The 22,324-nt window shown below is 48.6% G+C and overlaps 2 protein-coding genes across 2 annotated transcripts; both read left to right on the top strand.

The window, feature by feature from the left end:
- The first annotated feature begins 1,056 nt into the window (after window positions 1-1,056).
- On the top strand, window positions 1,057-7,766 carry MSH3 (homolog of DNA mismatch repair protein MSH3). Its single transcript, XM_048702183.2, has 12 exons — window positions 1,057-2,195; window positions 2,721-2,915; window positions 3,028-3,192; window positions 3,427-3,525; window positions 3,655-3,906; window positions 4,251-4,502; window positions 4,584-4,715; window positions 4,824-5,084; window positions 5,177-5,248; window positions 5,467-5,616; window positions 5,884-6,378; window positions 7,189-7,766. The coding sequence occupies exons 1-12, from the start codon at window positions 1,248-1,250 to the stop codon at window positions 7,483-7,485; spliced, it is 3,318 nt and encodes a 1,105-aa protein (XP_048558140.2). The 5' UTR covers window positions 1,057-1,247; the 3' UTR covers window positions 7,486-7,766.
- A 681-nt stretch (window positions 7,767-8,447) lies between these two features.
- Window positions 8,448-9,321, top strand: LOC147986011 (uncharacterized). Its single transcript, XM_087541832.1, has 2 exons — window positions 8,448-8,746; window positions 8,829-9,321. The coding sequence occupies exons 1-2, from the start codon at window positions 8,448-8,450 to the stop codon at window positions 9,319-9,321; spliced, it is 792 nt and encodes a 263-aa protein (XP_087397958.1).
- The last annotated feature ends 13,003 nt before the right edge of the window (window positions 9,322-22,324 follow it).

The raw sequence follows: 22,324 nt of genomic DNA on the forward strand, positions 1-22,324 counted from the left end.
ATCAAATTTGGAGGGACAAACTCATGAAGTCAGGAGTCCAAACTTCTGCATGAAGGCATCTTCACTAAGCACTTCTAAATGGGTAAGCATGCAAGTAAGTTCTCAAGACATATTAGTGAAAACTATACTAGATGTCCCAACCAAGAGGATGGAATGCACATGTTTTGTTATGCCCTTTTATCAAAGGCTACCTGGTTCTCCTATCCCTGGTATGTTAGAGCATAAGTTTTGGCTGAACATAACCATCCCATTCCACAAATGATTAAGATTTTATTGAAAGCTCATCCCCACATCAATGTAACTAGTGTATACACTTCTTTTATGGCGCCTTTGAGTGCTTTAAAATGATGCCATGTTTTGTAGGAAGTTTTGTAAAACATCACATATATGACTAGTGTTGATTGTGATCTTACAGAGTCCAAAGCTCTAGAGGATGTGATGACATGGCATGATCAAGGCTCGGCAATTTTTGTTGTACAACAACAACCAAGAATCACGCAATAACCATCTTTAGTTGCAGGTAAATGGCTTTTTGCAATGCGGCCTAGGCAAACGAGGAAGATATGCAGCCTTCTTTCAACTGGTATTGGTGTCGTCATCCAATTTGAATAAAATGATCATTGTCAGCAGTTACAGGTTTCGGCCATGCCTTCTCTGGTGGTGTCCTCTCTCCAAGCCAAAACATACGAGCCACTCTTTGCCACAATGATAGCAGATACTCTTCACATCCTGAAATCAGCAGCCATAACAAGTTTCATCTTCAAAGTCAAGCATCACCATCTTTTATCCTTGCGATGGTAGCGCCGTCAACAGGTGTTTCAATGTCAAAGCGCATCATCAAGCAATCTTCCCGCAAAAAAATAAATAAATCAAAACTATCTTCATGGCTTTTCGATGTCTTTTCAGATACAGGACCTTGTACCACGTGAGATATTTTAGCCATGTCAAACGTGACCCCTTTCATTTCATAAAATGTTGCTAATGGAATAAAATCGATTTTTTTAGGGCAATAAAATCGATTATTGTTCAAAAAGAAAAAGGAGGATCAAACGCAGAAGCGCAGGAACTCACGACCGACCGAGGGGCGACCGCCAAATGGTGCTTCCGGACTCCGGAGTTCCGGTTCCCAGCCTCCGGCCCCATCGGTGGCGCGCCTCCTCGCCGCGCGAGAGAAACCTCTGAAAAACCACTCCTCCTTGTTGCCGCCCACTCCCCTGTTTCCCGCCCCCACCGCCACCGCCACCGCCATGGCCAAGCAGCCGAAGCAGCAGGTACTCTCCCGCTTCTTCTCCCCCAAGCCCCCACCCCTGACCTCCGCCTCCGCCGCCCAAGCCCAACCCGTCGCGCCTCCTCCTCCCCCCAAGCCCTCCGTCTCCACCGTCGCCTCCTTCTCCCCCGCCAAGCGCGCGCGCGCCCTCTCCTGCTCCCCCAAAACCGCCGCCAAAAGGCCCCGACCCTCCCCCTCCCCCGTCTCCGTCACCCCCCCTCGCGAGGCCGCCGTCCGCCGCGCGCTCCTCGAGCCGCCGCCCCCCGGCTCGAACCCTAGCGGCGGCGATGGCGGTGGCGGCGGCGGCAGAGGCTACACCCCGCTGGAGCAGCAGGTCGTGGACCTCAAGGCCCGCCACCCGGACGTCCTCCTCATGGTCGAGGTGGGCTACCGCTTCCGCTTCTTCGGCGAGGACGCCGCCGTCGCCGCCTCCGTCCTCGGCATCGTCGCCCACCCCGACCGCAGCTTCCTCACCGCCAGCGTCCCCACGTTCCGCCTGGGCTTCCACGTCCGCCGCCTCGTCGACGCGGGCCACAAGGTCGGCGTCGTCCGCCAGACCGAGACCGCGGCGATCAAGGCGGCCGCGGCTGCGCGCGGCGGGGGCGGCGCGGCCCCCTTCGCGCGCGAGCTGTCGGCGGTGTACACGCGCGCCACCATCGAGGCGGGGGCCGGGGAAATGGAGGGCGGCGGCGCGCCGGAAGAGGGGAGCAGGTACCTCGTCTGCGTGGTGGACAAGGAGGTGGATGCCGTGGGGAGGGAGGGGTTCGAGGTGAAGGTTGGGGTGGTGGCCATCGAGGTGTCCACCGGCGAGGTCGTGCACGGGGAGTTCATGGACGGCGCATCCAGGAGCGGGCTTGAGGCCGTGCTGCTTGGCCTGGCGCCCGTTGAGGTCATACTCGGCACCCCTCTCTCGTTCTCTACTGAAAAGGTAAGTGGTACTCTATCTGCCCAAACTTATGTTGGTTAATCTGAATATCTGATCGCCAGATGAATCCATGTCTGGTGATGTGTAAAAATTGTACGGTCATGATATTCTGTATTTCACAATGCACAGTATAGCTGAAGTCGCACTGATGGCACGAAACGTTAATCAGTAGATTGTAGATTCTCATCCGTTTCAGTTTGCAATAAGTAATAATAAATTTACTTATGTTTGTACGATTTCTGGTCATGCTTATGCTATATGGCAACTTATTTAGAATTCCGTAAACAACCATCAGTGTAACTGTAGCTTGGCAGTAACATGTTACCATTTCCCAGTTCCACCATAATGTATGATGGCCTGTTTACCCATCATACTAACTTGAGTTACATGCAAATTATTCATATGATCTTTATTTGCTTGTCTTTGATTACAGTTTTTAGTTATTGCTATTTTGAGTTAGTGTTACTCCTTCTAGTTTCATAGTGCTCGAGATTCCCTGGTTAATGGGTTCCTCCATTTGTTGTCTAGCTGATGAGGGCATATGCGGGACCTGCCTCTAATGTCCGGGTTGAGTGCACTTCGCGTGATTGTTTCAGCGGGGGCAGCGCTTTAGCAGAACTGATGTCTTTGTTTGAGAAATCGGAGGTCAATTCACCAACCATCGAAAACGATAAACAGATGATGGAAATAAATGAAGAGGACAACAATCTTCGTGGGATGGAGGTACTGTTAGCATTCATAACTGTTCTAAATGGAGTTTAGGTAATTAACTGCCGTCGCCCGTTGTGGCTTGATAACTATAATGTGGTTTAATAAGTTACATTTGTTCGCATAGGGTGTCATGGCTATGCCAGAGCTAGTTGCCCAAGCAATGGCATTGAGCGTTCGCTATTTGAAGGGTTTTGGTATGGAGAGGTTAATCTGCTTCGGTTCCTCGTTCCGGCCATTTACTGCTAATACTGAAATGTCTCTATCAGCAAACGCTCTTCAGCAGCTCGAGGTACATTCTTCTGTAATACCATGCAACTATTTTTCTTCTTTCTGTTTGGGTAGCTGTGACAATTTTTTAGACGGAAAGTTGTGACCGGGGGAGAACTGTAGTCACTTCCTTTTTCCTGAAATGTTTCGAAACTCGAGACACCAAAGCACATCCGCTGTTCGCTTTTGTGGGCATGCCATGCCCTTGAGATTCTCCTCCATTCCATTTATGAGGTGCCACCTGGATTGTTTTCAGGTATTAAAGAACAACTCAGATGGTTCAATAGAAGGGTCCCTGTTCCAAACTATGAACAACACATGTACAGCTTTTGGATCTAGGCTGTTTAGACACTGGGTAAGCTGCTATATCTGGACCTGGCCATGAAATGACTTTCAGCATAATCTATCATTTCACATTGAACAATTTGTTTTTATGTCAACTGTTTTGTTAAATGTCTTTCTTGATCTTGTGCTGTTCTTGCAGTTGACTCACCCCTTATCTGATAGAAATCTAATATGTGCTCGTCACGATGCAATCTCTGAGATCTCTGAATCGATGGGATCACGGCAAGATTCAGTTAGCATTCGACAGGATGAAGGGGATGGGTGCTGCGCAGCTTCTGCGCGAAGTGATCTCAGCACCATTCTTTCATCTGTTTTAACAATGCTGGGAAGATCACTTGATTCTCAAAGAGGAATTACAAGAATTTTTCACTGCAAAGCCACAGCTAAAGAGGTAAAAATATATTCCTTTCTGTGTTCTAATTGATTCTAGACTGGAACTGTTGCCCCAATTATGATTGTCCATTATAGAACTTGCACATTATACCTGCTAGTAGTTTTTCCCTGTACTTCTTTCTTTTTTGCTTGTTTTCTTCTATATATCTGTTGAAACTGTGTTCCACTATGAAATAGAGAAGTCCGTGAATTCAGTTTTGCTTGCTATATACATACAAATTTTTGGTTGGAGAAATGTTTCTATGCTCCTGTTGACTCTTTAACTTAAAAATTTTGGTGGTGTTTATGCGAATCTTGCTTAGTGTGATATTGATACCTAACTGTCCATAGTTTGTGTCGCAGTTTGTTGGGGTCATCCAGGCTATCTTGACGGCTGGAAAGCAACTGCGGAAGCTTGTTCTCGAGGATACTGACAACATGTCTTCTCAGCATAGAATTGTCCACTCTTCTTTGTTGAGAAGGCTCATAAGTACAGCTTCATCATCTGCTGTACTTGCTAATGCTGTGAAACTTCTGTCGTGTCTTGACAAAGATGCTGCTGATCAAGGAGATATGATAAACCTATTCATTTCATCTGTTGACCAGTTCCCCGAGGTAAATCTTTCCCTTATCACAAATAGAGTTTGTTTGTTCCTTACGTTTTCGGATGCATCATACTTGTATATCTTTCTACAGGTTGCAGAGGGTCATGTGACTGTTGAAATGGCCAAACAAAAACTGGATTTATTAATTGTTGAATATCGGAAGCAGCTTGGCATGCGCAGCTTGGAGTACAAAACCGTATCTGGAACAGCTTACCTGATCGAAGTTAAATCGCTTAATTGAAACCTTCATGTATTTTTAGTTTCAAGTAGTAAGAATATCTCTTGTATTTTTTGTTTGGTTCTTAATGTTACCTATTATGTGTGTCTGCAGCTACCAGTAGATAGAAGGGTGCCTACAAATTGGATGAAAGTAAATAGCACCAAAAAAACTATTAGATACCACACTCCTGAAGTATTGAAGAACTTGGACAACTTATTACTGGCTAAAGAAGAACTAGCAGTTATCTGCAGGAAAACATGGCACAAATTCCTTATGGATTTCGGCAAATATTATGCGCAGTTTCAAGCATCTGTCGAATCTCTTGCAGCTCTTGACTGCTTATACTCTCTTGCCACTCTTGCAAAACAAAATGTAATAGACTATTGTTAACCAGTGTTCACCTTTTTACATGGTTCGTTTTTCCTACATGACATCGATCACGATCTGATTTGCCATTTTTGCAGAATTATGTACAACCTAACTTTGTTCCTGAAAATGAAGCAAGTCAGATCCACATCAAAGATGGTCGCCATCCGGTTAGTTGTAGACCACTTTGTATCAGCCATCTTGGCTCTTCTACGAATATATGATACGCATGCTTGTGCGTATTCTAGAAAAAACTTTCCATTCTACTGATGGCTTTCAGGATCAAGCCTTCTGAGTTTGATCTCATTAGTACCTGTTCTTCAGTTTTGCACATCAACACTTCTTATTTATTTGACGATGGTGGTGATGGCGTGCTGTTGCATTTTAGGTTCTGGAGTCTCTACTTGGAGACAATTTTGTTCCAAATGATACAGACCTTCATGCAGATGGGCAGTACTGCCAGATTGTTACAGGACCAAACATGGGAGGAAAAAGTTGCTATATTCGCCAAGTTGCACTAATTACCATTATGGCCCAGGTATAGGTTTTATCCGATGCTTTAAGTCTACTCATGGAAACACGTTGTAAATGTATAATATAACTACTCCAGTAAAAACTTTTACCAAGTAGTTGGTTTGCAGCTGACAAAAACATTGGTAAATGGTTATATGTTTCCTTTTAAAAGCAGCTAAAGACTGGTAGTTGTTCCCTCGCAAAAAAAGAAGGTTGATAGTTGTTATAGATTACTCTAGTTGCATTTTTTCTCTGAGGAGATTCCTATAACTTGTTGCTCTGGTTTCATTAGGTTGGTTCCTTTGTACCAGCTTCATCAGCAATACTTCATGTTGTTGATGGAATTTATACTCGGATGGGTGCATCTGACAGTATTCAACAAGGAACAAGTACCTTTTATGAAGAGATGAATGAAGCTTCCAACATATTACAGAACTGCTCATCTCGATCCCTAGTTATCATTGATGAGCTTGGTCGTGGAACAAGCACACACGATGGTGTTGCTATAGCCTATGCTACATTACACTATCTCCTGAAAAACAAGAAATGTATTGTCATTTTTGTAACTCACTATCCAAAGATTCTTGATATCCAGAGTGAATTTGAAGGTTCCGTTGGGGCATACCATGTTTCATATCTGTCGACAAGGAAGCTGTTGCAAATTAGTGATGAAAAGATGGGTATTAGCACAGAAACAGAGGATCTTGGAGAAATTACTTTCTTGTATAAACTTGTTGCTGGAGCTTCAGACAGAAGCTTTGGTCTTAATGTCGCACTGCTTGCGCAGGTTAGTCATATGTGAACTTTTATGCCTTCAGCTCTTTTTTGTGTTTTGGCGTACACTTCTATTGTCATGGGTACTCCTAACACAAGCGGTGTTCTTTTGGTGTCCAACTGAGTTGTTCTCTATTCTCCAAATCGCTGTGGTGTGAAATAAAATGAGATAGCATCCTGCAGGAGATCACTAAGCTGTGTCCAAGAATCCAAGATGGTTTCTGTCAGGATGTGAAGTAGGAAAGCTGATCTTTGTTTGTAACCGGGTCTACAAGTTAGTAAATATAGAGCTACAAGTTATATCGAGTTACAAGTTAGAGACAAAGTGACCTAGAGAAGTGTGGGGTAGAACTTGTATGTGGAATTTAGGAGGTGGCTCGTCCTATCTTAAGTTATATGGAAGCATGCCAATAATTCAGCTTCTGTTCTCTATCATCGTTACCTTTTCTAATAGCTGACTACGGCACTAGCACAGGAGATGACCACATGCCTCTGTTCATCATTTTTAGAATATTTGCAGTAGTTTACATGTTGGTATCTCACTTGTGAATAACGAATAGGTTCACATCCCCTCGTGGTTTCATTATTTGGTAGGTGGGATAAACTTCCTAATTCTACAATGAAGATGTATGTGCTGGCTAACCCCTTTTGTTTGGAAATGGGGCTAATCTTTATAATAGATCAGTTAGTCTGGTCTTCTTCTAGTTGAGCTTACACAGTTTGAACAATGAGTGTATTGTGTACTTGAACATATTGAAGTGAAACACTAATAGTCATTCCTTTGCCTATCTATTGGTTTCTGAGGTGTGATCCTGCTTTGCAGCTCCCGTTGAGATGTATTCAGCAGGCATCGGTCATGGCAGCCAAACTGCAAGAAGAGATGAGTAAGCGTAATGAAAACAAGCTGCTGAGGTTAATGGACGAACCATCCAGAGATGGACCATGGGAAAGCTCTCCGAAAGTTGGTTTGCTTTGTGCAGAGCCTCACCAGGGGTTGATGGAAGCATGCCGCAGGATACTGCATGACATGAGATCTGCTCAAAGTAATAACGACGTAACAAGTACACTTTCTTGTTTGAAGAGTGCACAGGAGATCGCATCGAAGATGATTAAAGGGTAGCATTCTTCTCAAATGATGAAGCACTCTCTCATTTCTTCCTTAACCTTTTCTCTTTTCTTGTTTGGGATGTGTTTCTTCCTTAACTTGAGGGGGAATTACCAGGTATTGGTACTGTCCCGTTCTATCCATCTGTATTATGCATATCTGGCCATCGATAGAGTCCCTCAGTCAGCATTTTCTTACATGTCACTCATTGATATATTGTTCCGCTGCTGGCCTGGTAGCATGTTTATAAGTGTCCTATATAAGTATATAGAAGGGAGTATATATATTTTGTGTTGCATCGGTACCTCAATCTGTCAAAACTCCATTACAGTTACACAAGACCTGATGTAACATGTTTCCCTGGAGCTGTATTCTCGAAAAAATGTTTGTGTGGAGCTAAGAGCATCTTCAGCTGCGCCCCTAAGAGGCCTCCACAGGCTATTTTTTAGCGCCGGCACTGAAAAAACGGGCCAGTTGCGTTTCCAGGAGCCTAATTTTCGCTGGTTAGGCCTAAAACTGATGCCGGCGGATTCAGACCGAACCTGGTGCGCTAGAGGGGCGCCAGGGGAATCGTTTTTAACACGAAAGAACGGCGGGCCTGTTGAGTTAGCAACCCCGCGCATCGTTGTCCTCATCGCCTTGGTTTCCCGTGGGGAATCAATGCCAAGGTCGGTCTTTCATTGATTCCTCATGGGCGGCGTAGTGTGGTGACGCGCTCTTTCTCGCCATGTGTACGCACGTTTGCCGCCCCCGGCCGCTATAAAAGCTGCCCCCTCCCTCGCCGATGGACGCACTCGCCGCAGCCCCTCTCTCTCGCTGTCGACGCTCTCTCTTCTCGTTTAGCCACCGTATGCACGCCCCGCCGATGGGAGAGCGGTTCCCCGGCGATGGAGTAGCGGCCAACGGCTTTGGGCGCCGCTACCTGCACGAATGGAAGCCACTTCCTCCATGAGGCGAACTACCCAGCGTCGCCTGACATGCACGTGCCGGGGCGTTGGAGGCTCAGCGCCGGGGGTGTCCTAGTCCCCCGGCAGCCCGATGTCGACCATCCCGCCTACTTCCACGCCGAGATCGAGCGTGTTTGGGCCTCTTTGACGGAGGAGGAGCGGGACCTCCCGGAGTACGCCGCCGACGACCACGTGCACTGGGCGACGTACTTTCAACGCCGGCGCGAGGAGCGGCTCACCTCCACCAACAACGCGCCGGTGAAAAGGGGAGCAACAGCAGCGACGACCTCCGCCTATGGTGGGGCGCCCCCGGCCGCATGCTCCATGCCGTCCTCGAGTACCTCGAGGGTGGCAATGATCCGCTGCTCGAGTACCCGGTGGCCCGTGGCTGCCGAGGCGCATGCTGGGCAGGTCCTCCTCCCACTCCTCCGAGTCGCTGGCGCTCGTCAGCGTCAAGGCCGAGCCCGTGGAAACGCCGTTCGGCTGGCGCACCCGCAGCGCCGCCCTCATCATTAACGAGGGCGGCCGTGCCTCCTCGGCTCCTACCTCCCGCCTCGTCAAGCCGAAGATGGAGCCGGGGCTCGCCGCCGTGAAGGGCGGGCGTGATGACATGGCCGCACTCGACGACGAGGCCACCATGAAGTGGGCGCGGGAGGATTGGGCCCGGTTGGAGATGGAGCGCCGCCGCGCCCTAGAGGAGATCGCCGCTCGCCGCCGTGGCCGCGACGAGGGAGGCGTCATCGTCCTTGAGGACATCGACGACGACGCGCCGCCGCCGGCCAAACCAGTCTGCCAGGGCGACCTTGGGCAGGGGTCCAGCAGGGACGGCCGCGGTGTGAAGAAGGAGAAGGAGGACGACGGCGGCGGCGACTACGACGCCTTCAGCAAGCTCTTCGGCCTGTAGGCGCGGCAGCATCGGTTTTTTTCCTTTTAATACATTTATGTTTTCAATATGCAAAATACTGTGAAACGCCTAAATATCGCCGAATCAATGTCCTGTTTGCCGAATTTTGACCAACTTTGTTTTAAAAATATTTACAAAACGTCGACTGGGGCGGCGACCGGGAACACGATCACCCCCACGCCGAAATTATCGCCGGTTCATCCCCAGGGCGGCGCTATTTCCAGCCCCTGGGGGCCGAACAGCTGGAGATGCTCTAACTTCTCTGGTCATGTGATGTCTGCTAGATTACGTCGGTATTTCCTCAAAGAGGAAGGGATGATGTAGCACAACGACGACAGGTATTTCCCTCAGTGATGAGACTAAGGTTATCGAACCAGTAGGAGAACCAAACAACACTACGTAAACAACACCTGCACACAAATAACAAATACCCACAGCCCGACGTGTTAAAGGGATTGTCAATCCCTTTCGGGCAACGGCGCCAGAAATTGGCAAACAGACGTGATAAAAATATGATTGATGGGATAAATAGATCTCAAATAAAATAAATTACATCAATATATTTTTGTATTTTTGGTTTAATAGATCTGAAAATAAAAGCAAAGGAAAATATATCGCAAAGGCAAATATCTATACCAATATGAAAAGACCCAAAGAGGTAGATCCAACTGATCTCGTCCATTGAACTAAGCCAATCTAACGACTTAGACCGCTCCAATGATGAGTGTCGGTGTCAAAACCGGCGGACCTCGGGTAGGGGGTCCCGAACTGTGTGTCTAGGCCGGATGGTAACAGGAGGCAAGGGACACAAAGTTTTACCCAGGTTCGGGCCCTCTCGATGGAGGTAAAACCCTACGTTCTGCTTGATTAATATTGATGATATGGGTAGTACAAGAGTAGATCTACCACGAGATCGGAGAGGCTAAACCCTAAAAGCTAGCCCATGGTATGATTGTTGTGTATGAATGTGTTGTCCTACGGACTAAAACCCTCTGGTTTATATAGACACCGGATAGGGTTAGGGTTACATAGAGTCGGTTACAATGGTAGGAGATCTACATATCCGTATCGCCAAGCTTGCCTTCCACGCCAAGGAAAGTCCCTCCCGGACACGGGACGAAGTCTTCAATCTTGTATCTTCATAGTCCAGGAGTCCGGCTGAAGGTATAGTCCGGCCATCCGGACACCCCCTAATCCAGGACTCCCTCAGCAGCCCCTGAACCAGGCTTCAATGACAACGAGTCCGGCGCGCAGATTGTCTTCGGCATTGCAAGGCGGGTTCCTCCTCCAAGTACTTCATAGAAGATTTTGAACACAAAGATAGTGTCCGGCTCTGCAAAATAAGTTTCCACAGATTGCCATAGAGAGAATAATATTTACACAAATCTAATCTGCTGACGTATTCCGTAGTGTGACATCACACCACGGCCAAGCCTTTATTCGAATCGTTTTACTGTCCCATCTCAGCGTGTTATGCGAGGCGGTTTCCTTGGCACGTCTTGTTAAAGTAGAGATCGTGTCCCCTCATTCCGGGATTCTCATCAATACGGGCATGGGTAACCCAACCGCGCCATTGATTTCGGCGCTTGGGAGATAAGCGGGTTTTACCAGGCTGGTGGGGACACATAGTCGCGTCCACCCATATAAGGGGATAAGGATCCACCTTTCACCTACGCCTTCTTCCTCCTTTGCCTATCCATTTTCGCGCACTCGAGCTCCAGCACCCAAGTTCGCACTCCCCACCTCAACCTTCTCCAGCCATGTCCGGAGCGGGAGGCAAGTGGATGGTCTCCTCCGTTACGGAGGGACACATCAAAAGACTAAGGAAGGCCTGATACTTGTCCAACGACATTGCGCACCGGCTTCCCGAAGAGGGGCAGCTCATCCCTACCCCTAGGCCCCATGAAAGGGTGGTGTTCCTCCCCCATTTCCTCCGCGGACTGGGTTTCCCTCTCCACCCATTTGTCCGGGGGCTCATGTTCTAGTATGGCCTGGATTTCCATGATCTGGCCCCGAATTTTGTCCTCAACATCTCGGCGTTTATCGTCGTGTGCGAGGCCTTCCTCCGCATCCGCCCCCATTTCGGCCTGTGGCTCAAGACGTTTAATGTCAAGCCGAAGGTGGTGCGCGGCAACCAGGCGGAGTGCGGAGGCGCCATGGTGGGCAAGATGCCCATCGTCTTATGGCTCGAGGGCTCCTTTGTGGAGACCCTAAAGGGGTGGCAATTAGGGTGGTTTTACATCACCGAGCCGCGCGACCCTAAGTGGGTCGCAGCCTCTGAGTTCCGATCCGGACCCCCAACGTGGCTCACGTCCTGGAAAGAGACGGGCCTGTCATGGGGTAAAAAAGGAGAGCTGACCGGACTCCAAACATGCGTCCAAACCCTGGTGGACAAGCAGCTCAAGCTTGTCAACGTAGTCGAGGTTATGCTCATCCGCCGGATCCTCCCGTGTCAACAACGGGCTTTCAACCTGTGGGAGTTCGACCCGGCGCGGCACCGAACTCTGAGCAGGCTCTTCGACACGACATACGAAGATGCCTGGAAGGTGCTTTTCAAAGGCGCCGAGGCCCCCGCATCCGCTACCGAGGATCGCGGATTCAGCACGCAGCGTCACGCTCGTGCGGTAAGCTATTTTTACCTTCTACAGGGTATCAGTTTTTCATAGTTTGACTCCATGCGGGATCTAAGCTCCCTTACCTTTGACAGGATTGGCAGGAGACGTCCAGACAAATCAACTGTCCGGCTCCTTTGCCCGAAGGGCCAGCGGACGCTCGTTTGGCGAAGCTGCTGGTTCCGGCACCCCATGTGGTGGCGGAGAAGAAGGCCAAGAAGAAGGCCACGGGGACTCAAAAGAGTGCCCGGCGCCTGGAGGTGTCGGATCCCTCATCCGATGACTCCAAGACGCACTCCTCCCATGAAGACGAGGAGGAGGAAGAAGAGACCCCTCCCCCTCCAGCGGGGGAAGGGAAGAAAAGGAAGGCCGCCCCAACTGGGGAGGCCGAAGGGTCCAAGAAGGGGAAAACCCTTCCTCTGGACTACTCCACCGACGCCGACGACGGCGGAGAGGAGTGGCCGCCGAGGGCCAAGCCCTTGGCTAAATCGTAAGTATCTGGATACCAGAGTAATTCATAGTATTCCTTTATTGCACAGCTTTCCCTTATGTCGAATATGTTTATGCAGCCCACCCAAAGACCGTCTCGACGCGTCGTCGAGTGGTTCACTGGACTCGTCGGATGTGAATTCGCTTCCGACGGCTTCCTCCCCCCGCCCTACGGACGACACCGAAGTGTTGTTTCCACAGGTTCCAATCCGGGAGGAGGTGGTCCTGGAGGCGCCGCAAGGCGACCTCCCGGACCCCAGGAGTGAAGGGGATAGAACCCCCCAGGGCTCCAAGTCCGGCCCTAGGCCAGACACTGCTCCGAAACCTTCAAAGGTTCCAGAGTCCGGCGGGCGACCTCCTTCCAAGAGGAGCAAGCCCACCGTGCCGGTGACCCCCGTCCAACCAGAGGCGCCGGACAATCTGTTGGAGGTGCTCAAAGGCGCCTCCATCGACGAGGGGCACCGCACCATTATGAGTGCGGTGGTCCAGAAGGTTCAGTCCGCCAAGAGCGGACTGACTGAAGCTTGTACTAGCCTTTTAACAAGCTTTGAGGTAAGTAAGGAATGTGTAAATAATATTACCGCATAGACAGTAGCCCCTGATGCTCTGTTTGGCGTTCGGGAAGAAAAGCCGAATAGAGGATCAAATAGAATTCGCAGGAGTCTAACAAAAAGGAGTCAATATGCGTATGCAGGCTTCTCTGCTTGCGTCCGCCGCACTGACTGCGGAAGTGGACACGCTAAAGCAGAACCTTGAGTGGTCCGAGCAAGAGCTCGGGCGTGCCAAGAAGCAGCTCGAGGATAAAATACCTTGTTTAAATATATATAAAAAGGTGCAATTGCAAAAAATGACAGGATTATCATGGCCATTGTAGGGGCCACGTCTGAGGTGGCGACCCTTAAGCAAGCGCTGCTCGAGGCCGAGAAGAGGGCGGCCACGGAGTGCACCGAGCGGGAGAAGTATGAGGCCCAGGTTGGCAAGGTGCGGCAAGAGCTCCAGGTTCTCATGAAAAAACATGAGAGTTTGGAGCTTGACTCAAAGACGCGAGCGTCCGAGCTCGCGGCGGCTATTGAAAATGCCAAGTCTGCCAAGGCCGAATCCCAGAAGACCCTCCAGGAGTTGGATGAGGTGAAGAAGATAGCGGCGGGTAAGGCATTCTTTATGCAAAGCAAACACATAAACGTGAGTTACTTGTTACTTACCCGAATCCGGAGCTCTCTAGGAGCGTTCGTAGATCTTCCCCGGAGCGTGTCCGATGCCGCCGCATTCTATCGAGCCGAGGAGGGCAGCTCAACAGAGAAGGTGTTCTGGTCTCAGTATGCTGAGGCCGGACACCCCGTGCCCCTGAGCGACCAGATGAAGCAACTAGTCGAGCTCCACAAGGCGGCCGAATAGGCCATGAAGGGCCTCATAGTTCGGCTGTGGCCTGGAGAGGCTCTGCCTGGGAGCTATTTCGGGCTGGTGCGGCGGCTGGTGGAGGCCTGTCCAAGGCTCGAAGTCATCAAGCGCTCTGTCTGCATTGAAGGTGCCCGTAGGGCCCTTGCCCGTGCTAAGGTGCACCGGGGCAAGCTGGATGCTGAGAAGCTTGTTAAGGACGGCCCACCGCCGGGGAAAGAGCATCGCAAGCCCGAGAATTATTATAAGGATGTTCTGAAGGGTGCCTGCCTTGTGGCGGATGAATGTTCCAGGGATGTAATTTTTGAGTAAAACTCGCTCGTTTTGTCCTGTGCGCTGAAAACTTGTTCATATGCGCTAAGCAATGCTGTTGGAATTTAAAATATTACCTTCTGTGTGGCTGTTTATCAATTCTGAGAGATGGCGAGTCGTCGGCTTCTGCCCCCGTGCCGCTAGTGCTGGGGTGTTCGGGGATAAACCTGAGCGCTCTTTTTCCCATGTTTGGGTCCTTCGAGGGAGGCGCTCAGCCCAACGAACAAGGCAATCGGACTATAATGCGTGAACACTCCCACTTAGCCATAGAATTCTATAATTTTAAATTTCGGCGAAGCCCCTGGTATTCGGAAGACCGAGTTCGGGGCGCTATCCATGCCTTGGCCGGACAGAGCCGACTCCTCGCTCTAAGCGGCATAAGTCTTTAAGGACTCGAAAAAACCTCTCGAACAGCGACCAACTCTCGCTTCATCATGACAGTCAGTTTTAGCTTTCTCCACTGAGGTGCTCGACCCAGCTCAACTGGGGCACAATCGCAGTGGTTCTCCTAGTGCTACCTTAGCCGATATAGTGGAACGTAAGGCACCAAAACATAGGAGCCGGACAAACCCAACTATTGACCCAAGACATGATTCGGAGCCGATGCATATAATGCTATAAGTTCGGGGTGCTGCACTTGTTAAAGTGTTCGGACTTCTCACACCATATTGAGGGGTACTAAAGCCCCTGGCGTATTTTGGCCGTACCAAAGTGTACGGGTGCAACATGTCGTTAAGGAACATATATTTACAGAAAAAGAGTAATGCAAAAATAGACAAAAGCTATGCATTGTTTATTAAAAAGGGCTGCGATCAAAGCAGAACGATACAAATAATGCGATAAGCAAAAGGTTGGACTATTTAACATGTCCGTTCCAGGGGCAGGCTGCGGAATGGTATGCGAAACAGGTATACTGCTCGTGATAGAGACCACCTGGGAGTTCCGTAATGCGGCGTGGCTTGTCTGCTTCCCTGGTTCTTGCATCGTTTATGCGGCAATTGAACTGCCGAACAGGCCTTCCGAAGAATGGAGTCCTGAAAGTAAGAGAAAATTAAAAAATCAGCAGCCCCTGGTGCTGTTTAAGCCGTGTTTCGGGCGTGCCGTGATGGTGCCCCCCCTGTACCCATGGTATTTCTAGAGCGTAGTTATGTACGCGAAGCACTGGTGTCGCCTTTTTGCGAGGGCTGGGGTTGGGGCCGCATTGCTACGCCTGCTCGGATCGTGCCAGGCGGTCTTGTTGTAGGTTACTCCGGGCGCGCTTGACGGTGTCCGGTCGTTTAGTGGCCGGACTGGAGAACTGCCTGGAGAGGCTGCTTTGTACTTCCGCTGCAAGGGCCGCCGTGTGCTCCTCCGTTCGGAGGGAGCGTTCGGTGTTTCCATTGACCGTAATTACTCCTTGAGGGCCTGACATTTTGAGCTTAAGGTATGCGTAGTGCGGTACCACATTGAACTTGGCAAATGCGGTTCGCCCGAGCAGTGCGTGATATCCACTGCGGAATGGGACTATGTCGAAGATTAACTCCTCGCTTCGGAAATTATCCAGAGATCCAAAGACCACTTCAAGTGTGACTGAGCCTGTACAGTTGGCCTCTACACCTGGTATTACGCCTTTAAAGGTCGTTTTGGTGGGCTTAATCCTCGAGGGATCTATGCCCATTTTCTGCACTGTATCCTGGTAAAGCAGGTTCAGGCTGCTGCCGCCGTCCATAAGGACTCTAGTGAGATGAAATCCGTCAATAATTGGGTCTAGAACCAATGCGGCGAATCCGCCATGACGGATGCTAGTGGGATGGTCCCTTCGATCAAAGGTGATCGGGTAGGAGGACCATGGGTTGAACTTTGGGGCGACTGGCTCTACCGCGTATACGTCCCTTAACGCGCGCTTCCGCTCCCTTTTAGGGACGTGGGTTGCGTATATCATGTTCACCGTCCGCACTTGTGGGGGAAAACCCTTCTGTCCACTGTTGTTCGGCGGCCGGGGCTCCTCGTTGTCATCGCCATGCAGCCCCTTGTCTTCATTTTCGGCATTTAACTTGCCTGCCTACTTGAACACCCAACAATCCATGTTGGTGTGATTGGCCGGCTTTTCGGGGGTGCCATGTATCTGGCACAAGCGGTCGAGTATTCGGTCCAAACTGGACGGGCCCCTAGGATTCCTTTTGAATGGCTTTTTCCGCTGACCGGATTTAGAGCCTCTGAATCCAGCATTAACTGCCGTATCCTCATCATTGTCGCCGTTAATGCGGCGCTTCTGCTTGTTGCGACGCGACCTGCCACTACTGTCCCTGGTATCCGAATTACCAGGGTTCTTGGTCATATTGTTGCTACGAGCAAGCCAGCTGTCTTCTCCCGCGCAAAAGCGGGTCATAAGTGTCGTGAGGGCTGCCATAGACTTCGGCTTTTCCTGTCCTAGGTGCCGGGCAAGCCACTCGTCGCGGATATTGTGCTTGAAGGCTGCTAGGGCCTCTGCGTCCGGACAGTCGACTATTTGATTTTTCTTTGTTAGGAACCGTGTCCAGAATTGCCTGGCCGATTCCTCTGGCTGCTGAATTACGTGGCTTAGGTCATCGGCGTCTGGTGGTCGCACATAAGTGCCCTGGAAATTGTCGAGGAATGCGGCTTCCAGGTCCTCCCAACAACTGATTGATCCTGCTAGCAAGCTGTTAAGCCAATGCCGAGCTGGTCCTTTAAGCTTGAGTGGGAGGTATTTGATGGCGTGGAGATCATCGCCGCGGGCCATGTGGATATGAAGGAGATAATCCTCGATCCATACCACAGGATCTGTTGTGCCATCATATGATTCGATGTTTATGGGTTTGAAACCCTCGGGGATTTGATGATCCATTACTTCGTCTGTGAAGCATAGTGGGTGTGCGACGCCTCTGTACTGGGCTATATCACGACGTAGATCCAATGAGCTTTGTCTACTGTGTTCGGCCTTACCGGATTTATGTCCGCGTGACAGTTATTGTCTCGAGTCGTGGGGCGCCCACGCAATCCGTAGATCGATCTTGTTTGCCTTGCCTTGTCCTCCAACATATCTTGCAGGTCTGGCGCATTTTCCCGTGCCTTGGTACGGGGTGCGGCTTGAGTGGAGGGCCGAGAGGCCTCTCTGTCGCGGCCACGAGGTGGCCGGTCGGCCGTATCAAGTGCTGGTGATGTAGGTTTAAGTGCTTCCTCCTCTAATCGGGGTAGCAACCTGCGCTTTGGGTAGCTCTTGGAGGGGCGTTCGAGTTTATGCTCTTCGGCCGCAAGGACTTCAGTCCATCTGTCGACTAGCAAATCTTGATCAGCTCTAAGCTGTTACTGTTTTTTCTTAAGGCTTCTTGCCGTGTCCATAAGCCTGCGTTGAAAACGCTCTTGCTCGATGGGATCCTCTGGCACGACGAATTCGTCGTCGTCGAGGCTTGCCTCGTCTTCGGAGGGAGGCGTATAGTTATCGTCCTCGACCTCTCTGTCTGCCGCTCTCTCGTGAGGGCTGGCTTCTCCATCCTCCTGTGCTGAATCTTGCTGGAGGGGGTTTTCTTTAGCGCTCTCCGGAGTATTATTATCTCCCGTGCTGGAGTCACCGTACTTGCTTTGGCGGGATTTTGAGCGGCGCTGCTGACGCCGACGCTTAGGCTGTTTCTTGGAGGGGTCATCCTCCGTTGTTCCATCGCCATCTCCTTCTTTTGGGGTCTCCACCATGTATATGTCATACGACGAGGTGGCTTTCCAGGGCCCAGTAGGCGCTGGTTCTTCATCGTCTCCTACATCGGCGTCCATACCGTCGATGTCTTCGAAGTCGAAGTCGAGCATGTCGGTTAAATCGTCGACAGTGGCTACAAAGTGGGTGGTGGGTGGGCTTTGAATTTCTTCATCGTCCGTATCCCAACCTTGCTGACCGTAGTTCGGCCAGGGCTCTTCTGATAGAGAGAGAGAGAGACTTTAGTGTCTTCAGAATATCGCCGAAAGGCGAGTGCTGAAAGATATCCACGGCAGTAAACTCCATGATCGGCGCCCAATCGGATTCGATCGGCAGGGGTGCGGAGGGTTCGGAATCCGGAGAGGAGTCCGGCTCCCTGGAGTCACGAGTCTCGCGGAGTGCGGGGCTGGTGTTCGGCTCGATCGCCGTTGGGATCGCAGCCCCCGAGGCGGCGTCCAACCACCCATCCTCGATCGGCGCACTAGGCTCCGAATTAAGGGTCAAGCCGATGCGGGTGCGGCCTCCAGGGCACTGTTCGGCGGCAGAGCTTGATCATGCTCGTCGTGACAGTGCGGCGCGCTCAGCAGTGGCTCGAATCCGTCGAAGATCAAGTCCCCGCGGATGTCGGCCGTGTAGTTTAAACTTCCAAATCTGACCTGACGGCCAGGGGCATAGCTTTCGATCTGCTCCAGATGGCCAAGTGAATTGGTCCGCAGTGCGAAGCCGCCGAAGACGAAGATCTGTCCGGGGAGGAAGGTCTCACCCTGGACTGCATCGCTATTGATGATAGTAGGAGCCATCAAGCCTGACAGCGACGACACAGAGGAACTCTCAATGAAAGCACCAATGTCGGTGTCAAAACCGGCGGATCTCGGGTAGGGGGTCCTGAACTGTGCGTCTAGGCCGGATGGTAACAGGAGGCAAGGGACACGAAGTTTTACCCAGGTTTGGGCCCTCTCGATGGAGGTAAAACCCTACGTCCTGCTTGATTAATATTGATGATATGGGTAGTACAAGAGTAGATCTACCACGAGATCGGAGAGACTAAACCCTAAAAGCTAGCCTATGGTATGATTGTTGTGTATGAATGTGTTGTCCTACGGACTAAAACCCTCCGGTTTATAGACACCGGATAGGGTTAGGGTTACATAGAGTCGGTTACAATGGTAGGAGATCTACATATCCGTATCGCCAAGCTTGCCTTCCACGCCAAGGAAAGTCCCTCCCGGACACGGGACGAAGTCTTCAATCTTGTATCTTCATAGTCCAGGAGTCCGGCTGAAGGTATAGTCCGGCCATCCGGACACCCCCTAATCCAGGACTCCCTCAACGAGCGTTAAATGTGTTTAACGTGCAACTGATATCATACCAAATATTGCACTAATCACGAGATTAATAAACAAATAATAGCATACTTAATATCCGCATGCAATTAATGTATTGCCTAAATATTAACATGCGTTGCACGTGCACATTTACTAGTATTAAAGAAGAGACCCGGTGGCCATAGATTTCACTAGTGGCTTCTCTCGAGAAAAGTAGCAAACGGCGAGTAAACAAATTACTGTTGGGTAATTGATAGAACTTCAAATAATCATGACGATATCCAGGCAATGATCATTATATAGGCATTACGTCCAAGATTAGTAGACCGACTCCTGCCTGCATCTACTACTATTACTCCACATATCGACCGCTATCCAGTATACATCTAGTGCATTAGGTTCATGGAAAACGGAGTAATGCAATAAGAACGATGACATGATGTAGACAAGATCTATTTATATAGAAGTAGACCCCATCTTGTTATCCTTAATGGCAATGATACATACGTGTCGGTTCCCCTTCTGTCACTGGGATCAAGCACCGTAAGATCGAACCCATCACAAAGCACCTCTTCCCATTGCAAGATAAATAGATCAAGTTGGCCAAAAAAACTCAAATATCGGAGAAGAAATACGAGGCTATAAGCAATCATGCATATAAGTGATCAAAGAAGACTCAAATAACTTTCATGGATATAAAAACATAGATCTAATCATAAACTCAAAGTTCATCAATCCCAACAAACACGCCGCAAAAAGAGTTACATCATATGGATCTCCAAGAGGCCATTATATTGAGAATCAAGAGAGAGAGAGAGAGAGATGAAGCCATCTAGCTACCAACTACGGACCCGTAGGTCTACAATGAACTACTCACACATCATTGGAGAGGCACCAATGGACATGATGAACCCCTCCGTGATGGTGTCTAGATTGGATCTGGTGGTTCTGGAACTTGTGGCGACTGAAATTGATTTTCGTCGACTCCCCTAGGGTTTCTGGAATATTGAGGTATTTATAGAGTAAAAAAGCGGTCCGGGGGCACGCGAGGTGGGCACAACCCACCAGGGTGCGCCTGGTCCTCCAGACGCACCCTGGTGGGTTATGTTCCCCTCGGAGCAACCCGTAGGTGCTTCTTTGGCTTACTGGATGTCTTTTGATCCAAAAAACCCACAAAAAATTTCGCTGCATTTGGACTCCATTTGGTATTGATTTCCTGCGATGTAAAAAACATGCAAAAAATAGCAACTAGCACTTGGCACTATGTCAATATGTTAGTACCAAAAAATGATATAAAATGACTATAAAATGATTATAAAACATTCAAGAATGATAATATACTAGCATGGAACAATAAAAAAAATTATAGATACATTGGAGACGTATCAGCATCCCCAAGCTTAATTCCTGCTCGTCCTCGAGTAGGTAAATGATAAAAATAGAATTTTTGATGTGGAATGCTACCTAACATGTCATGTCATCTCATCTCATATTCTTTTCTTTGTAGCATGGACATTTGGACTTTTATATGGTTCAAAGCAATAGTCTAGTTTTGACATGATAACTTAAATACTCAAGCATATCAACAAGCAACCATGCCTTTCAAACTATCAACGCTAAAATAAGTTCTCCCTAGCCCATCATGCTCAATTATTGATCCATTCATGAAGCACACTCACATATTAGCTACACCCAATGCTCAAGTACAATCATAGTGCCCCTTGGTTGGTGCTTTATAAGAGAAGATGGAGACTCAAATACAAAATAAAAATTGCATAAAGTAAAAGAAAGACCATTCGCAGAGGGAAGTAGGGATTTGTAGAGGTGCCAGAGCTCAAAGCGAAAATCGAGAGATAAAAACATTTTGAGAGGCATATACTTTGCTCACCAACGAAAACGACTTAGAGCTCCCAACACTTTCCATGCTAGATATACCATAGGCGGTTCCCAAACAAAAAAAATAAAGTTTATTCATTTTTGAACCATACTTTCACTTTCCATGTCTAACCGTATCCATGGGTGCCTTCCATACCAACACTTTCCAAGGAATTTATTATTTGACAACATAAAGTAAATTCATTTTTTATTTCAGGACTGGGCATCCCTAATACCTTTGCCTTACTCTCGCGCAATGACAAGTGATTAAACACTCATCGTGAGAATAACACATCTAGCATGGAAAATATTGACCACCCCTCACCACCTCCCGAGCGGTACGAGCACACAAAAGAGAAATTTATTTTTAAAATTGGAGATGGCACATACAAATTTGCCTATAATGGCAAAAGAATACTGCATGTAGGTATATATGGTGGAATCATGTGGCAAAACTAGTTTAAAGGATTTTGGATGCACAAGTAGTGATCATACTTAGTGCAAAATGAAGGCTAGCAAAAGATTGAGAAGCGACCAACCAAGAAACGAATAATCTCATAAGTGAGCATTGAGCATAATTAACACCAAATAATGCACCACAAGTAGGATGTAATTTCATTGCATAACTATTGACTTTCGTTCTTGCATAGGGAATCACAAACCTTAACACCAATATTCTTACTAAAGCATAATTACTCATCAACATGACTCACACATCACATCATCATATCTCAAAACTATTACAAGAAATCAAGTTTATTTTGTCCAATGATCTTCATGAAAGTTTTTATTACATCCTTCTTGGATATCTATCACTTCGGGACTAATTTTCATGTGTTGCTTTTGACAAGCTCAAACAAATATAAGTGAAGATCATGAGCATAATATTTCTTTCTCTCAAATTAATTTAAGTGAAGCAAGAGAGAATTTCTTGAAAATTTTACTAACGCTCAAATAAATCTAAGTGAAGCAAGAGAGCATTTCTTCAAAAATACTAAAGCACATCGTGCTCAAAAAGATATAAGTAAAGCACTAGAGCAATTCCATAGCTCATAAAAACTTAACTAAAGCATAGAGAGCAATTCTAACAAGTCATGGCATAATTTCGGCTCTCTCAAATAGGTGTGTCCAGCAAGGAATCAAGACTTAAAAAAAGCAAAACAAGCAAAGACTCATATCATACAAGATGCTCCAAGCAAAACACATAGTATGTGACGAATAAAAATATAGCTTCTAGTAAAATACCGATGGTCATTAGAAAAAAGGGGATGCCACTCGGGGCATCCCCAAGCTTAGTTGCTTGCTTCTCG

This window comes from Triticum urartu, chromosome 2A (genome assembly GCF_056163025.1).
Source record: "Triticum urartu cultivar PI428250 chromosome 2A, HENAU_Tu73, whole genome shotgun sequence".
Taxonomy (NCBI): domain Eukaryota; kingdom Viridiplantae; phylum Streptophyta; class Magnoliopsida; order Poales; family Poaceae; genus Triticum; species Triticum urartu.